The 22,547-nt window shown below is 34.0% G+C and overlaps 2 protein-coding genes across 2 annotated transcripts; both read right to left on the minus strand.

Moving 5' to 3' along the window:
- Positions 1–8,498: 8,498 nt before the first annotated feature.
- LOC117910496 (probable disease resistance protein At1g61300) lies at positions 8,499–12,387 on the minus strand. The gene is made up of 4 exons (XM_034824568.1): positions 11,752–12,387; positions 11,254–11,689; positions 8,821–11,103; positions 8,499–8,726 (listed from the first exon to the last, which is right to left on the minus strand). The coding sequence occupies exons 1-4, from the start codon at positions 12,385–12,387 to the stop codon at positions 8,665–8,667; spliced, it is 3,417 nt and encodes a 1,138-aa protein (XP_034680459.1). The 3' UTR covers positions 8,499–8,664.
- A 6,238-nt stretch (positions 12,388–18,625) lies between these two features.
- On the minus strand, positions 18,626–19,987 carry LOC117910497 (disease resistance protein SUMM2-like). The gene is made up of 3 exons (XM_034824569.1): positions 19,758–19,987; positions 18,854–19,642; positions 18,626–18,659 (listed from the first exon to the last, which is right to left on the minus strand). The coding sequence occupies exons 1-3, from the start codon at positions 19,985–19,987 to the stop codon at positions 18,626–18,628; spliced, it is 1,053 nt and encodes a 350-aa protein (XP_034680460.1).
- Between the last annotated feature and the right edge of the window lie 2,560 nt (positions 19,988–22,547).

Consider the following 22,547-nt stretch of genomic DNA (forward strand, 5'->3'; position numbering starts at 1 on the left):
GATTGGGCTAATTGATTAATTAGTAGACTCTATTGGGTTAATTAATCAATTAGAACCCATTTTGGGCTAGATTAAGTGACCCAAACCTATATGGACTCAAGTCACTTAAGCCCAGTTAATTTCACTATAAATACCCCATAAGGGTTAAGGTTTCCATAATTTTTGTCTTCCACCATCCAGAGAGAAAGAGAGTCATAACCTCTATCCTCATTTCCTTTCCACTAGAAGTGTGCCAAGAACAAGGTTGAGTCATCGGGTAGAAGATCGTCGGTTTACGAGACTTCTAACAACTTCAAGGTCATCTTCAACACTTTGAATTTAAGATTTGGGAATACCTAAACCTAAAGATTAGTACTTTGACCTTAAAAGTTCAATTTTAAAAAAATTGGTATTGCTTTTGTTACTTAGATCTAAGATGCCAACAAATTGATCTTCCAAGAAGACAACATCTCCACTTCTTATTACTTTCTTATCAATCGGATCCCAACATCTATAGCCAAATTCTTCATGGTTATATCCCAAGAAGATACATTGTTTTGTTCTACTATCAAATTTGGTTCTCTCATCTCTAGGATATGTACAAATGCCCTACAGTAAAAAACTCATAAGCAACATTTTTCTCTATCCATACATTTTTAGCACAACACCTTTTAAAGGATTTGAAGGCAAAAGTTATTAAGTCCACAACTATCCTCATTGTCTTTCTCCACAATACTTAAGCAAATTTGCATGAGAGAGCATGCACTTAATTATGTCATTAATTGATAATACAGTTGTGGACCCTCACCCGATCCACCGACCAGCTCGACTCGTTATTATAAAGGTGAAAGGGAAAGCTGGTTTTTGAGTTTTGAAAAATTCATCCCAGTGAGGAACAATTTTGTTTGGAGTTACCACTTACTTTTTTATTTTTATTTTTAAATGGAGAAATTTAAGTAAGAACAAAAACCCCAGCATGACTCAAGTTAGAAAAAAACGGTTTGCGAAAACTAGATTCTGGTTCCAGGGATCAGGTTATCTATCAGGAAGGTACCTCATACGAGGTAGCACCCCTCTAGGCCCGGAACTCGATCTCTACTAATGAACTGGGTATATAGGAACATATGGGTCAAAGATCAAACAAACCTTGGGCTAAACAAATGACATGGATCACATAGACCCGCCTAGTATTTAGCATGCACATACACTCAACAAGTCAAAATCAGAGTGCATACTTGAGGTCCCCAGCCAAACACTGCATAAGAGGTCAGTCAATAAGCTCAAATGCACAACAAATATACATAGCAATCATGCACCAAGCATTCATGTGAATTTCATTATCCAAAGCCGAAGTGCATACCTATGATCCCCAGCCATGCGCTGCAAGGAAAAGGTGAGGCAAGTAATACAAGCATACAATATGCACTCTCAATCAAGCATCAAATCTCATACCCAAAAGGGAGGGAAGTAGGTCGAAATGAAATAAATGGTTTGCTTTCTTTTGCACACATTCCTCTAAATTCCATCAAACCAAACCATGCTCGCTTAATCCACATTCTTCCCATCCATGAAGTGGGCTCACATATCTAATCAAACTGAACTCTGACCCTAAAGGTGGCCCACAAATGCCTTGGAGCCTAAGGGCTCAAGCCACAACAAAAATGGGGGTCAAAACATGCTAAAACTAGGGCTACCTAGCAGAACTTATTGAACCGGTTCCCAACTAGTTCAAACAATTGAGAAAATTTTTAAAACTTTACCAGAATATTCCTTTAAGAATAAGGAATCCAAAAAAAATGGCGCTCAATTCTGAGCCTGGATAAGGGAGAACTGACTGAAACAATGTAATGTGTTTATAAAATGGGGCTGCCTAGCAAAACCTGTTGAATCGGTTCCCAATCGATCCAACCAATTGATGAAAATTCTGAAACTTTACCATCAAATTCCTCAAAGAATAAGGAACCCAACAAAAAAAATAGTGCTCGATTCCGAGCCTGAATGAGGAAGAACAAGCCGAAACAATGCAACATGTTCCTTATAGAAGGCTAATCCCGAGCCAAAACTAAGGCCACGGAGCTCATTAATCAACCAACAATGCAGCCCCCCTTAACTCAAGAAACCCAGCTGAAAATTCGGCCACACGGACATCCACATGCAACCACCTAAAAGAAGCGCCGCCCATGCCATGGCGGCAAAGGAAGCCACCCGTTCGGGCATTAATCCATTAACACAAAACCTTCCAGAATTGGACAGACTTATCTCTTATATCCAAGCCTCTGTCATTCTCCAATATAGGATCAAACACATAGACAAGGACTCTAACACCGTAAAAAAAAATAAATAAATAAAATAAAAAAAAATGTAGAAAGCGTAGATGAAAACATTAAAACAAATTCCCAGGGAATGATGAGCAAAAGATGAACATAAATAGCCTCATTTTAGGGGTAGATTCATGAGCTGAAACAGAGGAATGATTCAAAACAGATTTTTAACATGAACAAAATCAAACGGGATCAATGGCATCAACTGAATGAAGAACATGGAAAATAGACAAATAACCAATTTCAACATAGCAATTTGTGGCCGTTTTCGTCCACACCAATCAATAAAACATTAAGCATTCTGAAACGACCAAAATGACGAATTGAATATAAGCAAGAATTCTAAGAGTACTAGAAATGTACCCTGAAGAACCAGCCTTTGAGAGGTGTTCCTCAGCTTCAAGTGAGATTGATTCTCCTTCTGCAAAATCCACTCAAGACCGGTGATCACGATCTCTTTTTCTTCTTACCAAGGCAAACCAAAGAAATCATTTTTTTCCCTCAAGATCCTTTTTCCTTTCCCATTCTCTCTATTTTTCTTTAAAAACCTTTCCCATTCTTTCCTCTCAAACCTCCATTTTTTTTTTCTTTTCTTCCTTTCTTTTCTTTCTCTCTAAGTGCCAAACTCTCAGAGACCCCTAGACTTTTCCCCCACGCTTTCAGTTCCTGTAGAGTCCCCTCCTAGGATCTCTCAAAAAACCCCATTTTTTCATCTCCAAACGTCTCCTCTTTTCTTCCTTCATCCAAACTTTTTAATCCTCAGCATCCGCACCACACCATTTTCTTTCCCTTTCAGCTCTGAAAATCCCCACCTTCAGCCTCAAAACCCCAACTCATTTAGCTCTCCACTTCACGAGATGGGCAACTGCCCCTCATAACTTCATAATTTCTTGCCTGCCAAGAATCCACATGGATTCAAAGTGGGTTGCAATCAACCTGAAATGGCCCAAATCGGACCTAAAACCATTCTCCAAACCTATCTAAAGCACCAGGGCTCGAACCAGCCTGAACAAGAGCACCAAAAATGCCAAAAACAGAGTCGTTCACTAGCAGCCCCTACGAACCAGTCGACCGATTGGCAAAAAAAAACTTATCAAACCAGTTGAGCCAGTTGCCCAACCGATCAACCGGTTGAGAAAAATTCTCAAATTTTGACACAATGTGCCTTGAAGAATGAGGAATCCAACAAAAAAAAAAAAAAAAAACAGTGCGCGATTCCGAGTTCGAATGAGGGAGATATGATCGAAACAAGCCCAAGTGCTCTGTATTCGAACCTGCTCCTCTGAACTCCAACTGAACTGAAGTTTTTGGGAGACCTCACTTTCTTCCTTTAGCATGATGTGGACAACTAGGGAATTGGTCATGATGGCACTCCCAAAATAAACTACACACTCACACAACATTGGACCGCAGATGAACCTACACAAGGCTCGAAAACCGATCAAGCCCAAAAGGGGGCCATGGCGGTGCCATATGGAAAAAATTGGGTGCATGTGACACCCCTAAGATAAATGTAAGTGTCGATGGACAAAATTGAGGGTCTACAACGGTTCATTTTCTCTGCAATTCCATTATGTTTTGGTGTTTTTTACATTGCCTTCTCATTCTTGATCCCATGAACTCTACAGTACTCCTCAAATAGACCCATGTACTCATCATTGTTATCTACACATACACATTTTAGCTTCTTTCTTGTTTCCTTCTCAATAATAGCATGGAAAATCTTTAAACTTTCAAGTACCAAGTTTTAGTTCTTAAAAGAAAAGGCCAAACTTTTCTAAAGTGGTCATCAACAAAATTGGCATAATATTGAGCACCACCATGACTCTTAGCATCCATAGAGCACACATCAATATGAATCAAATCTAACACATTAGATTTTCTAGATTGAGGAAAACTTTTAAATGCAACTCTATGTTATTTACTAGTAAAGAAATAAGTGCATACCTTTAGATCTACACTTTCCAAGCTAGGTATTACTTGTTTCTTAGAAACCTCATCCCATTTTCACTTAAGCTACTGAGACGACTGTGATAGAGTTCAATGGAAGAGCCATCAATAACAAGCACTTCTCTTTCATAAGAGTTGGTCTCCATCCTGTAAAGAGAGTTGTACTTCTTTGCCTTTACTATTACTAAAGATCCCATGGTAAGCTTCCATTTTCTTTTACCAAAATAATTATAATAGCCTTCCTCATAAAGTACATCGATGGAAATCAAATTAAGGCGGATATCAGGAATATATTTAACATTCTTCAAAATCAGCTTACACCTAGTATTAGTGTCTAAGTGAACATCTCCCATGTCGATAATTTTACACTCTACATCATTCCCCATCTTTACATGACCAAAATGGTTTGTAGTATAGGATGAGAAGTAATCACAACGGGAAGTTACATGGTATGAAGCACCAGAATCAACAACCCAATGAGTATCTTGACATGTGAGGTTAACAATGTCACTATGACAAATCATGCAAACATCACCATCAACTGTAGTTGCAACATTTTTGTTTTCCTTCTTGTCATTGATTTTCTCACCATTTTGCTTTCTTTTAAAAACTATGTACCCAGACTTTTACACCTTAGCTTATTGCAATGGAAACAAATAAAAGCTTTTCTTAACTTGGATTTTTCCTCATGACTTATCATGGTTATTAGAAGCTCTACTTTTGCTTCTCCCTTGCCTCTCTTAACAAGTGTCTACATTTGAATAGTTATCCCTTACTCCTTTCTCCTTTTTCCAATCCATATAACATGCTTTTCTTTACCATCTTTATGGTATAAATCGAAGCAAAATTGCTAAATGAAACAACAAGAGTTTTTCAAGTGTTTGACAAAGATCTTAATAAGATTAAAGCGTGTATCTCATCATTCAATTTCATCTCCATAGATGTCAACTAATTTAGTAAACCTTGGAAGGTATTCAAATGCTCTATAATAGGAGTTTCATCCTTGTATTCAAGTTCATAAGCTTTCTAAACAAAAAAGCTTTGTTTTGTATAGTTTTTCTCTCATACATCTCCTAAATGCATTCCACAATACATGAGCATTAGTCTCATAAGCAACATGATTAAACACACTGTTATCAACCAATTACCTTATTTTGCTAATTGTTTTCCTATTAAACTTTTTCCATTTCTCATCAGTCATATCGGATGGCTTAGCACTATTACCCAGATAGTGTCTTCTAAATCATGTCAAAATAACATATCCTTCATTCTTGGCTTCCAAATGGAATAATTTGAAGTCATTAGTCTCATCATAATATTAACTCCATTGGATTCCTCCATTTAATTAGCACAAGAAACCACCTTAAGAATAACCAAAAAAACTCTAATACCACTTATTGGGAAAATTTTCATAAATAATAATTTGTCCTAAACACAAAACAATAGCAATGGAATGAAATAAACCTTTTTTTTTTCCCTTTTTATGTAATTAAACAGGCATTTGACGGGAAAATGCTAAGTTAACTATTTCTATCAAACTCCAAATCTAAGCTTTTAGATAATGTATAATGAAATCTACATTGTTAGATGAAGGTATAAATAAATGAATCAAGTAGAAAAGTACAAAAGAATAGGATTGTGGTACAAACAATGGAACCTAAAAATGTTACATGGCACCACCTCATTAAGGTACCTTTTCGGTGTGGTATCGAAAAAGTATCTTTCGATACTATAATATGATCAATTTATTTATTATACAAAAAAAAAACTTATTAACTTTAAATGTATTTTTATTTTTTATTATTTTTAATATTTTTCTTAATTTTTTAACAATCAAATAGAACCTGAACTTATTTGACAAATAACTTTAAAATTATTGCCTCAAATGCATGATAGCAACCCTCTTTCATTTTAAAAATAAAGTTAAAAAATATTTAACAAAGCACATAATTTTTTAAATACTTAAAACCTATGAAAGCTAATTATCTTGGAAACTTTCATGGTCCATTTATTACACTCTTGTTTCCCCGTTTTATGTGGAGATATACTCTCTTATATTAAAATAAAATAAATTAAGAATCATGATCCCACTAAACACCTCTACTATGGGGTTTTCTAGCACGAGAAAAACAATTTTAAAAAATTAACTTATATAAAAAAATTCTAAAACTAGTATTGTTTATATCAAATTAATTAACACCTCTACTATATCTATACTATGGGGTTTTCTAGCACAAGAAAAACAATTTAAAAAAATTAACTTGTATAAAAAAAAAATATCAAAACTACTATTGTTTCCATCAAATTAATTAAATTTCACGAAGAATTTCTCATTTAAAAAAACGAAATTAATGTAAAAGTGAGTCATTTTTTTTAAAATATGATTTTTAATATGAAAAGCGAACTCATTTTTCAAAACATGATTATATAAATAATCATATTAAAAATCAATTCATTTTTATTATTAAATTTATCTTTTGAAAAGATAAGTTTTATTGAAATTCAACTTTCTTCGTCAAAAAACATCAACACTAAACTTATCTTTTTTCAAAATATGAGTTCATATTTTAACATTTAATTTATGTTTTGAAAAAATGAGTTCAGTAAACACAAAAACAAGCCACCTCGATATACAATTGGTAGAGACACAACAATTATCACATACTTAACCAATTAACATTCAACAAAAACTATCATAAGAATCAAAGTAGAAAACTCAAACAATAAAAAACACAAAAGAATTACATGGTTTCGATTGATAATGCATCAATGCTATGTCCATGAGAGGGTCATGAAGAATCCTATTCTCAAAAGGGGAATTACATGGTTTAGATTGATAACACATCAATGCTACATCCACAAGAAGTTTATTGAGAATCCAGTGAAGACTTTGATCTACTGCTTCCTTTTGTACTCCAAAATTAACTTATGGAAAAAACTAGAAGCTTCTTTCTGAATTCTATTTTCCAAAGACTTCTCCTAAAAGATAATAAAGTGTCCTTGAATTGCATAATTTTATTTATATAAATGAGATTTAGTTTAACAATGATTTTAAGAATTTGAATTTTATTCACATAAATAAAATTAGGCCCAAATTACAAAATACTACAAAAAATAATTGGTAACATGAATTCCTAATTAACTAGATCACATAAAGATCCAATAAAAAATAAAATAAATAAATAATAAAGAAAAATGAAATAATAAAATAAAAACAAAAGTAATGATAAAAACTATGATTTTACACCCTTACAATGATAAAAAGAGTTTGATCAATTGTACACAACTAAAAAGTTCATAAAACATATTTTTATTTTAGTAATTTTTATATACATGATAATAGCAAATCCAACTTGATCTATGTACTAGATTAATTTATGAAACAAGATTATTTTCTTTAACAATGTCATTAAAGAATAATATATCCAAATTTTGATTTAATCTCCAAGAACTTACAAAATTTATTCACAAAATGATTTCTTGATTAACATTGATATAGAACGTTTGATTCAATCCGTGCGTTCTCACATTTTTTTTTTAAATGAATCTCCTTATTATTTTTATTAATACAAATAAAAATAATAATTCTTTCAATTTTTACAAATATTATTATGAGATTTTAAAGAAAGAAAGGTTTGATTACTTTTTAAAATACAACACATTTATAAAAGAGTTCAAGTTCAGTAATTTCAATAAATTTTATTTACAAAAAGAAGTTTCATTTTTAATATATATATATATATATATATATATATATATATATATTTAATTTGTTTTTTTATTTATAGAAAATATTCCAACCTGACTTCATTTACATGAAAATAATTTTGCAATTTTTATTTAGAAAAATAATCTTTATAATAAAAATATTTGAATTCCACTTTGTTTACAAGAGAAAGACTTTCACATTTTTATTAAAAAAATTATTTTAGTAATTTTATTTACAAAAAGTGAATTTTTATTAATATTTTTACAAATTAAAAATATATTTTCCAATTTTATTTAAAAATGTTATTTTTAGAATTTAAAAAAACGGTTTAGGTTTTATTTTATTTACAAAATAGTTCTCACAAGAGACTGATTTTACTATTTTTTTTTAGAAAAATAATGATTTTTACAATATATAAAAAAGTGTAAAAAATAATTACATGGTTTTATTTTAATATTAAAGCTCGACTTACAAAGCTAAGGCCCAACATCTTATTGGAGTCAATGGCCCAAGCCTAAAGCTGTGTTTAGGTGGTTGTCCTTGATGTTGAACCAAAAATACTTTCAAGCATGCCCAAATTGAAAATAGACTCGAGTTTTGGTTGACACATGATACGAGCTGTTGGCAGTTTGTTGTAGGAGAGTGAGTCGGTGGTACCTGTTCCCTCATGAGTTCCAACTTCTGTATGCCATCCACAAGCTGTGTTTAGGTGGTTGTCCTTGATGTTGAACCTTCTACCACCAGTATCTTCTTTCCCTTCGCTTCCCCTGTTTTGTGCAAGTAGTACCTTCCTATGAGTTGCTTCTTTTAATATTTAATAATTAAAGTGTAAAATTTTCAATCTCATACAACACTTAATACCTGAGTGATGAATTGGATCGGCCAAGTATTGTGGAGAAAAATAATTGGCGAAAATCTCCTTCGTAGATCCATCCTCCCATTCCAAGCTTTCCCACCAGGTCAGATCTCCTTCAATTTTCTTTAAGCTCTTGGTGGCACTATTTGAATAGAATGGGAGGCTCCTTAGGCTCGGGCAATTGATCACAGAGATCACTTCCAATGAAGGCAAGTGTAAGGCCCCCGAAAAGATCCTCCTCAGCACTGGCATGCCACCTAATACTAGAGATGCGAGTCTTGAGAATCCGCTGGTAATGGTGGGTATCACTACTGTCAAGGATTCACAGAATTGAACATTAAGCGACTCAAGGTGTACAGCATAAATAAGCCACATCAAGTGCTGCAATTGTGGACAACTCCAAATCTTTACATGACGAAGCCTGTGGAAGTGTTGTCTGCCTCTGTCTCTCAAATCAGGACTGAGCATATGATAAGATTCTTCAAATCCTTTACTTCCCTCATTTCCCACATCTTTAATGCACATTATATGCAATTGAATGACATTGAATATGACAAGAGTCTCCAAATAGCTCAGAAATTCTATGGATAGCTTGAGAAATATGAAATCTTTGCAGTCATGTAGACTTAATCTTCTTATGCACCTTAGTAGCTTGTCAGAGCTCTGAAATTTATCGAGAGCTACAACACTACAGAATGAGAGAGATATCTCATCCATAGATTCTATGGACTCCAATTCCTCCAACAAGTGTTCATGGTTAGAAGATAAAGCATTTCCATCATACATGCTAAACAACTGCAATGATGACAGACTTGATATCACATGTGGAGGAATTACAAATGGAGGCAAACCATCAAGTAACAAGCACCTCAGTTTTGTCAACTTCTTGATCCCAATCGGCAACTCTCTTATCTTTGTCATTGAAAGATTAATGTATTCCAAGTTCATCAATCCATCAATGCCATCAGGTAAGTTCGTTAAACAAGGTGTAGCTGACAAATCTAGAACCCTTATGAGAGGCATGAAGTGGAAGAATCCTCTTGGAAAGGTCCTCAGTCGGATACACTCCCTCACAAAGAGAGTCTGGAGATTAGAGCAATGAGGCGTTCCTGGGAGTTTCTCAATATTCCATCCCCACAATGATATCCTTTCTGCCTCCTTCCAGCTGGTCACCCTCTCAGCCTCAACATGCCCAAGAGATTCACGCACCAAAATCTTGTTCATCTTTTCTCCACATTCTTGACCTATCCATAGAGCCATGTCGTGTATCACATCGTGCATCTTGATACATTCTTTAAATCCATCACCCACCTCTAACAAGCATGCATTCTTTAGGTCTTCAATGATTTTGTGTCCTCGTCTGCGTGCTTCATATATGTCCACACCATAAAAAAACCCTTCCCCAATCCAATGTTCTATAAGCTCATCATTTCTAATTTCATGTCCCTTTGGAAAAAAAGAACAGTATATGAAACAAGATTTGGTGATTTCATCTCTTAAGTTCTCATAACTGAATTTCAAAACATTATACAACCGACCCTCCATACCTGAAATTTCCACTGGGAATATCTCCAGTTCTTGGATTGCTTGATCCCATTCATGGGGAGAATTCTTATTAGCCATCGCTCTTCCAACAGTAATAAGGGCAAGCGGCAAGCCTTTGCACCACTCTGCCATCTTTTCAGAAAGCCGTGATATATCAGGGTGAGAAGTTAGAGTGTTCTCGCCGACTTTCTCCAGGAACAAAGCCAAGGCTTCTTCCTGTGCCAAACACTCTACCCTAAATATCCTTTGAACTTCCATTTCATTGCATATTTCCTGAATTCGAGTTGTGATTATTACTTTGGACCGGTTTCGAATTTCTGGAAGAGGAACTCCTATTTTTGAGAGATCAAGTCGTTGCCATACATCATCTAAAAGTAGCACAAACCTTCTTGTTTTCATGATGTTGAATATTTCTGTAGCCCTTTCATCCTCTGTTCTACCCTGCCACATGCTATCTGGGATTTGTAATTTATTTCGAATCACCTCTTGAGCAGCTTTCACACTTGCTTTCTCGGAGACAGTAACCCAAATCACTGTATCAAATTGGTGACTTGTTTTGAGGAACTCGTTATTGATTTTCTTCATTAGTGTTGTTTTTCCAACACCGCCTGTTCCGTATAATGCAATAATTCCTGCTTGATATCCAGTAAGGCAGCTGCAAACTGTCTCATACAACGAATCTAAGCCCACGGTATGCCCAAGAGGCATTTCATCTACAACAGCATGAGGCAACCTGTCTTCCCCTGCATAGAAATGTTCTATAAGATTATAGAACATTCCTAATTACATATTTCCTGGGAAATATAAAGCAATATATGAAACAAAGTTTGGTGATTCATAGAGTAAGCTATTATAACTTAGCTTCAAAACATGAAACAATTGATCCTCCATACCTGAAATTTCTTCTTTTATGAGGTCCTCCAGCTCTTGTGTTAACTGTTCCCATTCCCTGACAATCTTGCAGCCAACCAATGTTCGTCCAGCCATTATGATGGCAGATGGCAAACCTTGGCATCTCTCCAAAGTGCTGTGGGCAAGCTGTTGTATCCCGGGACTAGAATTTAGAGTATCCTCTCCGACGAGCTCGCTGAATAAAGTCCAGGCTTCTTCACATGCCAAAGGCTTTACCAGCAAATACCTTTTAGCGTCCATCTCACTGCATATTCTCAATGATCGAGTTGCGATTATTACTTTAGACTTGTTTCGAGCATCAGGAAGAGGAACTCCTATATCTGAGAGATCAAGTGGTTTCTGTACATTGTCTAAAAACAGCAAAAACCTTTTTGTTTTCATGATTTTGAATATTTCTATAGCATTTTCATCTGACTTCTATTTTGCCACATGCTAATGATCTGTAATTTGTTTCCAATCACGTCTTGAGCAGCTCTCACGCTTGCTTGCTTAGACACTGAAACCCAAATCACCGTATCAAAGTCGTGTCTTGTTTCGAGGAGACCATTGTTGATTTTCTTCATTAGCGTTGTTTTTCCAATTCCGCGTTTTCCATATAATCCGACAATTCCTATTGAATCTTGAGCGAGGAAGCTGCATACCTCCTCATACAAGGAATCTAAGCCCACGGTACGCCCAAGAGGTAATTCATCCACAACATCACGAAGCAACCTGTATGCCACAGCTTCAAAATCTCCTCTGCTTGTTAGATCCCTCACCCGCGTGATTTTTCCACTCACTCTCTTTCCAAGCTTGTAGCTCGACCGAATATTACAATATCTTCCAAGACAAACCTTCTCTAGTGCTCCATCCCCTTCTTGGAGAATTGCAGCCGCTTCACTTTCCTCCTTACCAACGTCCTGAAGCCAGCCTTCCACTTCCCTTCTGGTTGTCATATGTTCTTGCTTTCCAAGTTCCACTCTTGTCCTTACATCTTCACTTTGAAGTTTCAGTCGCTCCATTTCCCTTCTCAAGCTTTCAAGATTTTCTCGGAGACCACGGATATGGGAGACACGCGTGGCGGTGCAATCGAACAGATCAGTGGCAATAGTTAAGATTGGGCTCACACAATCCATGCTCTCAGGAACCTGAAAAATAAACACCTGAAATTCAAGAAATTAGAAAGACAATGATGAGAAAGGAGGCTGCTAGGGCGCAATACAAAAGGAGACGAATACTGTTTGCTTCTGCAGCTGGAAGGAAAAATGTCATATGGCTCTAATGTCATATAGAGGGGCCCAAATGGTATGAAGCTTTTTTTTTTTAAATGTTTACAGCTAATTTTTTTAAATAAGCCTAATTAGTAGATTCGAAAATCATCCAAAAAGAAAAAAAAAAACCTCAGACCATTTAAGATGGTCCAGATCCGTGCTCTAGGGAAGGTGTGTCGAGAAGATGTAGAAACTCATTGATGGGTATGCCTAGAGAGTATGTGAAGATAAAAATAAATAAAATTGAATATGAAGAGATGTAGAATAGGGTTAGGAAATGCAAAAGAATGATCCTACGAGATCAAATATAAAAATAAATGAGCCAAAAGTCTATACCAAGGAGCAGTGTGGATGTAGAAAAGATCATTTGAATCTTGAGAGAGCATGCGAAAAATGATAATATCGCATAAAATGGCAAAAATAGAAGTGATCATCATGCTAATGTTGAAAGCAAGACATAATGTAGTAAAATAAAATTTCATTAATAAATTTATTTATTGTTATTTCTGTCTCTTTTTATCCTTGGTTGCATTACTTGTTTATGAGCATTCATGTTTATATCACTCGCATTATATATGACTTTCATGTATTAAGAGTTATATATAAGATCCAATCCATGAATTCCTTAGAAGATCAAAAGTTGTTTTCATAGAATTGGGTCATCCATTAGCTAGACTCCTAATTGAAGGGATAACTTGTCTTAGTCATTGCGGATCCATATTTTTCACGTGCATCTCCATTCAATGGTGAATTTCAAACTCAATGGAAAATTTATATTTTGAAAACTCAATTTCTTTTTTTTTTGTTAATGTTTTGGAGCCGTCACTTAGATGACTATTAAATGATATAAATATGACATATTATTTAATATAACATAATAAAAAATCCATAATTTTTTTTGTTAAGTAAGCATTAATTTTTTTTCTCTAGTATTAAAGACATGATAACAAAATTTAGATGACTATTAAATGATATAAATATGACATATTATTTAATATAACATGCACATCTTTCTTTCATTGATGAAAGATGCTCTTTGAAGTCATGACAATGGAGTGGACCATGTTAATCATTTTGAACGTAAGGCAAGAAATGGTTACTTTAATATTGCCTTGGCTACGGATATATTTTTGTTTAATTTTGGTTTTAAAAAAATGTTGGTAAACTATCATTGTCAAGTAGTCATTTGCACTAAAGATGAAGATATCGGTAATCATGGATATATCGGTATTTCGATTTTACAGATATATTGGATATATCGATAGATAAAACAAAACTCTTATAAATAAAATTAGAAGTATAATAAATATTTTAAAGTTGTTTTATTAAATAAATTGATATATACATGTATATAATATTGTACGTGTCAATAAAAAATATAAATTTGATAAGTGTAAATTGATTATTAAATTATAGCAAATATTATTTGATGATAATATTTGTGATATTTGATTATAATATATTTAATTTTAAAATATATTTAATATTAAAATTATGATACAATATAAAATAAATAATGATAAATGTATACTTTTTAAATATTTAATTAATATATTAATAATATTAGAAACACTATAAAGAAAATTATCATGATCATTTTTATATTTTTGCTAATCAATTAAATGAAAATTTTTCATTTAATTATAAAATAGTTATATTTAATTTGTTCTTTAAATTATTTTTTTAATATTTTGTTTATATCCTAACTTTTGATATATATATATATATATATATATATATATATATATATATATGCATATTATTTAACAAAGGGCAAACTTGCTCCAGTCGTGCCCGTGATGCAGGCCGCAGCAATTTTGAGTTTAACCGCGTTGACCAATCATTAACGGATATGTCCATGGGATTTTTTTTAAAAAATTTTAAAAAGAAAATAAATATTATTATATAGAATAATATACATTATAAATATTATAAAAATATTAAATCGGGTTTAGGTTAAACACATTGCCTAAACCTTAGCTCGAACTTGACCTAAATTGAGTTCGAGTAGAAAAAAATTTAACCTAAGATCAACTTAAGTATTGAAAATGATTGTTCAACTCGGCCGCTCAATCTCTTCAAGTTGCACCACTAAGTAAAATCATTATTTGTTAAAGAGTTTATTCCTTTTCATCTTCCCTATATAAAATAGTTTATATTTAGAATTCAATGTGGACTACTTTTTTTAAAAAGTTGGGCAACAAGTGGTTGATTTAATATTGGGTTAGGCAAGGTTGCCTTTTTTAAGTTATTAAAAAACTAAAGAAATATTATTATAGTTTATCATCATCACATAATTTGACATTTTCAATATTTTAACAAATATTTAATTGGAAATGGTGTGAATGATTCTATTCTCCCGATGAAAGTTTCATTGGCGAAGATTCATCAAATAACATCTATTTGTCGCTTCTTGAAAGATAACAATATTTTTAGAACATTATTTCAAAATGAAATGTTTAGAGATGTTGAGGTATCACAAGGAACTTTCACAAATCAATTTCATTCATCTAATCTATTTTATTGAAATTTTAGCATAAATCCCAATTCCATCGAAAACCAATTTATTTAGATGTCTATATGTCTCATTAATTTAGGTAATATTCTTAACAACAAAAATCATTTACATATTTTAATTCAAAAAATAAAAATAAATTGACCATTGGCTTTACTATTAAAACTCCATCATCTATCCTTTCTCATGTTTAATATAAAATTACAACAATTAATCATGAATAGAACAACTTATGTTTCATAGGAATGGGGGAGATGAAAATAAAAAACTACTCAAGACTCTATTTGAAAATGTTTTCGAAAATAGTTCTTCAAAAATAATTTTTAAAAACAATTTTACAATTTTTTTGGAATGAATGTTTATTTTCTAAAACAATGTCCAATTATACTATAAAGAAAAAAAGTCTCACTAAACAGTGAAATGAAAAGAGATGTTAGTTCTAGCCATTGAACTCCATTAATTTTTTAGTGAGAATAGTATTTACCTCTATTCAAACTTAGTTTAGTGGCTTTACAAAGAAAGAACAATATATAACCATTTGTTAACTTCAAACTAGGTTGGCATACAAGGGTTTATGCTCTCTGCTCAGATTCAAGTTTGGGTCTTTGGTGCAACCTTTGTTGGGTTGGACGACTACTGCTTGGCTCATCTAATTTTGGGTCTTTTGTGTCGTAGTTAATACAACTTGCCCACAATTATTTCCTTTGTGCCCTTTTTCTCATTTTGCAATTTCTCTGGAAGCAATCCACAATAATAAAATATCTTTTACAACAAAATATCTTCTATTAAATGTAGTAAATTTTGCTTTTATTACCTGAAAAGAATCAATAGTGTGGACAAAACTATGGCCATGCAGGAGAGTTTCTGCTTCTGCAAAGGTTGCATCTTTGATTCCTAGAGGAGACCTGTTCAATTCCACATGACAGCACCATTGCCATCTCTTATGACCCCACCATAATCCGAATTCCCAGAGTAGCCTTCCCTACTCCTTTAAAGTTCATCTTGATGTGATTTGAAGAGTAAATTGCCAGATAGATATGTTTGAATTTGAATTCAAAAAAAAAACTAATGCAATAAGACCTCGTTATGTTCATCCTTACTAACATCCCATACAAAAAATGAAAGATTTTTTATGGTCTGGATTTTTTCAATCACCTTTTCGAAGGAGGTGGACTTCAACCAAGCTAGCCCATGATATTAACAATGAGAATTTAAAACTTGAATGAAGAATTGCATACCTTGATCTATAATGCTAAACTTTGATTGTAAAGGATATAAAAATTGTAATAGTGAAACCTTAAAACTATGTTTGGTTTCTGAAAAAATTTAAGGGAAAATACAAGAGAAAGAAAATAAAGAGGAAAAGTAGCAAAAAGGAAAAAAATGAAGAAAAAAATACATATTTAAAGTTAATAAATTATTTTTATATATTATTTCAAACTCATTTAACTTATTTTAACTATTCAATATAAAGATTAAATAATTTGAAAATTTATAAGTTTCTAACTAATTTCAATTATATTTGATTTTCTTTAATATTTTGTATAAGACAATCAAACATAATAAAAACATCTTCCTTACCATTTCTTTATACTCTCTGAGGACCAAACATAGCCTAAATCTTGACTTTCCTACTCGTTCAAAAAAAATTATCAGCAAACAAAGGGGTCATAACTTATAAACAATGACGGAGCCAATATTTTGCTTCAAAGGGGTAACCTACCTATACATTTTTTCTTAAGTTAGACTCGCATTGAGCTTTAGCCCGGTCAGACTTTCACATGATTTAACCGGGGTATTGCTCTGATGTTTTAATATACATCTAATTAATGCCATTAGAATATATAAATATGAATGAATCACAAGTCCATTAGTTTCAGCATAAAAAAAATTAATTTAATTTCCACATCCATAAGAAAGCATGGTGAAATTTTTAAAATCATACTAATTATTAAATTATAAAAGTTACTTATTTACAATTCAATTATCCAACTGGTGATTGAATCACTATCGAATTGATATTATAATAAATATATAATGTATATTTCTTGCATATAAGTTAAAATTATTTATAAGAAATTAAGATTAAAAATAATAATATTGCATTATATTATTAAAATTAATGGATGATAAATAAAAATATATTAATATGTTAAATTTCATTAAATTAAACATGTATGATATTTTAGTGTGAAGATATATTTAAGGTAGATGAAAAATTATAATATTTAACTTTATCTACATATCAAAAGTTGTATATCTTATAATTTTATAATTTTAAAAAATATTATATTATTTTCATACATATTATCACATAATAAGTAATTAAGTATAGTTATTTAAGGGTTCTAAATAATAAGAATTTGAAAGACACAGTAATTCTATATATTGCATTTGGACAACAAAAATTAATATTACGCTCTCATATCTCAATGGTCCAGTAGCATTTTTAATAACCGGGAGCTCCAAAGGTCCAGTCTACATCTTAAGAAAATCCCACATTGGAATCAACTTAATGGCTTCTATAAAACAGGTGCAACAAGTTAACGGCTTCCATGAATAAGTGCAACGATAGGACAACATATGGAATCAGATGGGCTGGAAGTGGTACAAATTTTTCTACATCCCACATCGGAAGGCGATAAAGTTACTTCTATGAATAGGTGCAACAATCGGACAACAAATGAAATCGAATGAGCTGAAAGTGGTACAGGCGCAATGGTGGTCAAATAAGGCTTGATCAGTTCTTCAAGAACTGCCTGGGCCAGTTGATTAAACCGTTATCGGACATCCTAGACAGTTAGCGGTCGGTTCAATATTTAAAACCTTCTATAAATCTACTGTCAGATGAAATGACCAACTTGAGTTTTGGAGATTTGGCTGTTGGTAGTTAATAGTAATAGGAGAGTGAGTCAGTGGTACCTGTTCCCTCATGAGTTTTAACTTCTGCGCTTGAGAAGCTGTGTGGCTGCCCTTGAGGTTGAACCTTCTACCACCAGTTTCTTCTTTCCCTTCACTTCCCCTGTTATGTATAAGTGGCACCTTTCTATGAGTTGGTTATTTTAATATATTATAATAATAACAATCACATTTAATAATTAAAGTGTGAATTTTCAATCGCATACAGTTTTTGAAAACAAAGCATCAAAGCTTAATACCTGGGTCCTGGATTGGGTCAGCCAAGTTTTGTGAGGAAAAATAGTTGGCGAAAATCTCCTCCACAGATTCATCTTCCCATTCCAACCTTCCCCACCAGGTTAGATCTCCTTCAATTTTCTTTAAGCTCTTGGCAGCACTATTTGAATCAATTGGGAGCCTTCTTAGCCTCGGGCAATTGATCACAGAGATTATTTCCAATGAAGGGAAGAGTAGTGCCCCCGATAGATGCTCTCTAGCATTGGCATACCGTCTAATAGTAAAGATGTGAGCCTAGTGAATATGCTGGCGTGCTGTGTACTTGAAGTTACGTACTCATTACTAATCACTTCTTTCATGGATTCACAGAACTGAACATTAAGCGACTGAAGGTGGGCAGCATAAATAAGCCATGTCAAGTTCAACAGTTTTGGACAGCTCCAAATCTTTACATCACGAAGCCTGCGGAAGTGTTGGTTGTTTATTACTATCAACCCAGGATTGGGGATATCATAAGATTGTTCAAATCCTTTACTTCCCTCTTTTGCCACATTAATTTTCATTTCTTCCAATTGAAGACAATCGAATATCACAAAAGTCTCCAAGTAGCTCAGAAATATTGATGATAGCTCAAGCAATAATAAATCTCTGCAGTCATGTAGACTTAATCTTCTAATGCACCTTTGTAACTTGTAGGAGCTCAGTAATTTATTGAGAGCTACAACACTACGAAAGGAGAGAGATAACTCATCCACAGGTTCTATTGACTCCAGTTCTTCCAATAAGTTGGTGCGATATTCAGAGAAAGCATTTCCATCATACATAGTAAACAATTGTAATGATGAAAGACTAGATATCAAATGTGGAGGAATTATAAGTGGAGGCATGCCATCAAGTAACAAGCACCTCAGTTTTGTCAACTTCTTCATCCCAATCGGCAACTCTTTTACATGTGTCATTGAAAGATTAATGTATTCCAATTCCACTAATCTCTCAATCCCATCAGGTAACTCCGTTAAACAATGAGTAGCTGACAAATCTAGAACTCTTATAAGAGGCATGAATTGGAAGAATCCTCTTGGAAATGTCTTCAATTGAATACAGTCCCTCACAAAGAGACTCTGGAGATTAGAGCAATGTGGTGTTTCTGGGAGTTTCTCAATATTCGTACCCCACAATGATATCCTTTCTGCCTCCTTCCATTTGGTAACTCTCTCAGCGTCAACAAGCCCGAGAGATTCACATACCCAAATCTTGTTCATCTTGTTTCCACATTCTTGACTTATCCATTGAGCCATGCCGTGTATCACATCGTGCATCTTGATGCATTCCTTAAATCCATCACTCTCCTCTAACAAGCATGCATTCTTTAGGTCTTCAATGATTTTGTGTCCTCGTCTGCGTGCTTCATATATGTCCTTACCATCAAAAAACCCTTCCCCAATCCAATGTTCTATAAGCTCATCATTTCTAATTTCATATTCCTTTGGAAAAAAAGAACAATATATGAAACAAGATTTGGTGATATCATCTCTTAGGCTATCATAACTTAGTTTCAAAACAAGGAATAACCCATCCTCCATACCTGAGATTTCCACTGGGAATTTCTCCAGTCCTTGGATTGCCTGATCCCATTGCTCTTCCCACAGTAATAAGGGCAAGTGGCAAGCCTTTGCACCGCTCTGCCACCTTTTCAGAAAGTTGTGGTATATCAGGATGAGAATTTAGAGTGTTCTCTCCAACTTTCTCCAGGAACAAAGCCAAGGCGCGCTCCTGTGTCAAAAAATCTACTCTAAACTTCCTTTGAACTTCCATTTCATTGCATATTTTCTGAATTCGCGTTGTGATTATTACTTTGGATTGGTTTTGAATTTCTGGAAGAGGAACTCCTATTTTTGAGAGATCAAGTCGGTGCCATACATCATCTAAAAGTAGCACAAACCTTTTTGTTTTCATGATGTTGAATATTTCTGTAGCCCTTTCATCCTCTGTTCTACTTTTCCACATGCTATCCGGGATCTGTAATTTATTTCGAATCACCTCTTGAGCAGCTGTCACGCTTGCTTGGAGACAGTAACCCAAATCACTGTATTAAATTGGTGGCTTGTTTTGAGGAACTCATTGTTGATTTTCTTCATTAGTGTTTTTTTTCCAACACCGCCTGTTCCATATAATGCAATAATTTTTACTTTACAATCAGTGAGGCAGCTGCAAACTCTCTCATACAACCAATCTAAGCCCACGGTATACCCAAGTGGCATTTCATCTACAACAGCTTGACGCAACCTGTTTTTCCCTGCATAGAAATGTGCTATATGCTCATCATTCCTAATCATTCCTACTTACATATTCCTTGGGAAATATAAACCAATGTATGAAACAAAGTTGGGTGATATCATCGAGTAAACTATCATAACTTAGCTTCAAACCATGAAACAATTGATCCTCCATACCTGAAATTTCTTTTATGAAGTCCTCCGGCTTTCTTGTTACCTTTTTCCAATACCAGACATCCTTCATGCCAGCCAAATTTCGTCCAGCATTAACGACGGTAGATGGCAAGCCTTTGCATCTCTCTGTAACGATGTAGGCAAGATCTTGTATCCGAGGATGAGAATTTATAGTATCCTCTCCGACCAGCTCTCTTAACAAAGTCAAGGCTTCTTCCCGTTCCAAAGGCTCTACTTTAAATATCCTTTGAGCTTCCATCTCATTGCATATTCTCATTGATCGAGTTGTGATTATTACTTTGGACCTGTTCCGAGCATCAGGAAGAGGAACTCCTATTTCTGACAGATCAAGTCATTGCCGTACATTGTCTAACAACAGCAAAAACCTTTTTGCTTTCATTATATTGAATATTTTTATAGCCTTTTCATACTGACTTCTACTTTGCCACATGCTATCAATGATTTGTAATTTGTTTCGAATCACCTCTTGAGCAACTTTCACACTTGCTTGCTTGGACACTGCAGCCCAAATCACCGTATCAAAGTCGTGGCTTGTTTCGAGGAGACCATTGTTGATTTTCTTCATCAGTGTTGTTTTTCCAACACCGCCTATTCCATATAATCCAACAATTCCTACTTCATCTTCAGCGAGGCAGCTGCACACCCTTTCATACAAGGAATCTAAGCCCACAGTACGCCCAAGAGGTAATTCATCCACAACAGCACGAGGCATCATGTCTGCCACAACTTCAAAATCTCCTCCTCTGCTTGATAGTTCCCTCACACGCCTGATTTTTCGACTCACTCTCTTTCCAAGCTTGTAGCTCGACTGAATATTACAATATCTTCCAAGGCATTCCTTCTCTAGTGCTCCATCCCCTTCTTGGAGAATTGCAGCAACTTCAATTTTCTCCTCACCAACGCCATGAAGCCAGCCTTCCACTTCCTTTCTGGGTGTCATCTGTTGTTGCTTTCCAACTTCCACTCTGGTCTTTACATCTTCACTTCGAAGGTTCAGTAGCTCCATTTCCTCTCTCAAGCATTCAAGATTTTCGCGGAGACCACGGATATGGGAGGCACGCTTGGCGGTGCAACCGAAAAGATCAGTGGCAATAGTATAGATTGGGCTCACACAATCCATACTCTCAGGAAACCTGAAATTCAAGAAATTAGAAGGACAGTGATGGGACAAGAGGCTGCCAGGGGGCAATACAGAAGGAGATGAATAGTGTTTCGTTCTGTAGCTGGAAAAGTGCAACGATAAGACTGGGGGAGACTTTCTATAGCCTTTGAATATTAAAGAGAGGGCCTAAATGGTATCAAGCTTTGTTTTTGAAAAAATATTTACAGCTAGGGATACCTTTTGTTTAAAAAAAAAGGTGGTGGTTATTAAACTATCATCGTCAAGTAGTCCTTTGCACATCGTTTCATAGTTTTCCTAGCAATTTTTCTTTTTTTTTTTTTCTCTTTTCCTAGCAATTTCTCTCTTTTATGTATTGGTTTAATCTACCCTCTACAGCTATTATGGTTGTCTGCCACGAAGAAGGTGGATGACAGGATATTTCTTGTTAAAGGTGTATTTGCCATACCCAAAAAAGCTGCTCGTCCAAACTTTGTTGCTTTGAATATTTAACCAATTTTTTTTAATTATAAAATTAAAATTTGTAGCAAAATATAAAAAGTAATTCATTGGATAATGTTACTTGTAAACATAAAAAAAAAAAAAAAAATTTACTAAAATTAAGATTGTAATTTGGACAAGTTGATTGGGTTGATGATTAACCCATTATCAATCAAAACTAAAAAATAATAAATTTTCTAAACCCAACTTCATTTCTTAAGCTCGAGTTGAGTTCAAGTTAGTTGAATTAGATTTAGATTGGTTGGATTAATCGAGTTGTATAATTCAAAATCTATTTATAATG

Source organism: Vitis riparia, unplaced genomic scaffold (assembly GCF_004353265.1).
Source record: "Vitis riparia cultivar Riparia Gloire de Montpellier isolate 1030 unplaced genomic scaffold, EGFV_Vit.rip_1.0 scaffold761_pilon_pilon, whole genome shotgun sequence".
Lineage (NCBI taxonomy): Eukaryota > Viridiplantae > Streptophyta > Magnoliopsida > Vitales > Vitaceae > Vitis > Vitis riparia.

Bases quoted from the DNA above. Each gene is read 5' to 3' on its own strand.
- LOC117910496 (XM_034824568.1), bottom strand. From the start codon at position 12,387: ATGGATTGTGTGAGCCCAATCTTAACTATTGCCACTGATCTGTTCGAT. The intron at 11,690-11,751 runs GTGAGAGCTGCT...GTGGCAAAATAG, and splicing joins CAGTGTCTAAGCAAGCAAGC to AAGTCAGATGAAAATGCTAT. The intron at 11,104-11,253 runs GTATGGAGGATC...ATTTCTATGCAG, and splicing joins CATAAAAGAAGAAATTTCAG to GGGAAGACAGGTTGCCTCAT.
- LOC117910497 (XM_034824569.1), bottom strand. From the start codon at position 19,987: ATGGAAGTTCAAAGGAAGTTTAGAGTAGATTTTTTGACACAGGAGCGC. The intron at 19,643-19,757 runs GTATGGAGGATG...ATATGAAATTAG, and splicing joins ATTCCCAGTGGAAATCTCAG to AAATGATGAGCTTATAGAAC. The intron at 18,660-18,853 runs GTGCATTAGAAG...CTGGGTTGATAG, and splicing joins AGCTCCTACAAGTTACAAAG to TAATAAACAACCAACACTTC.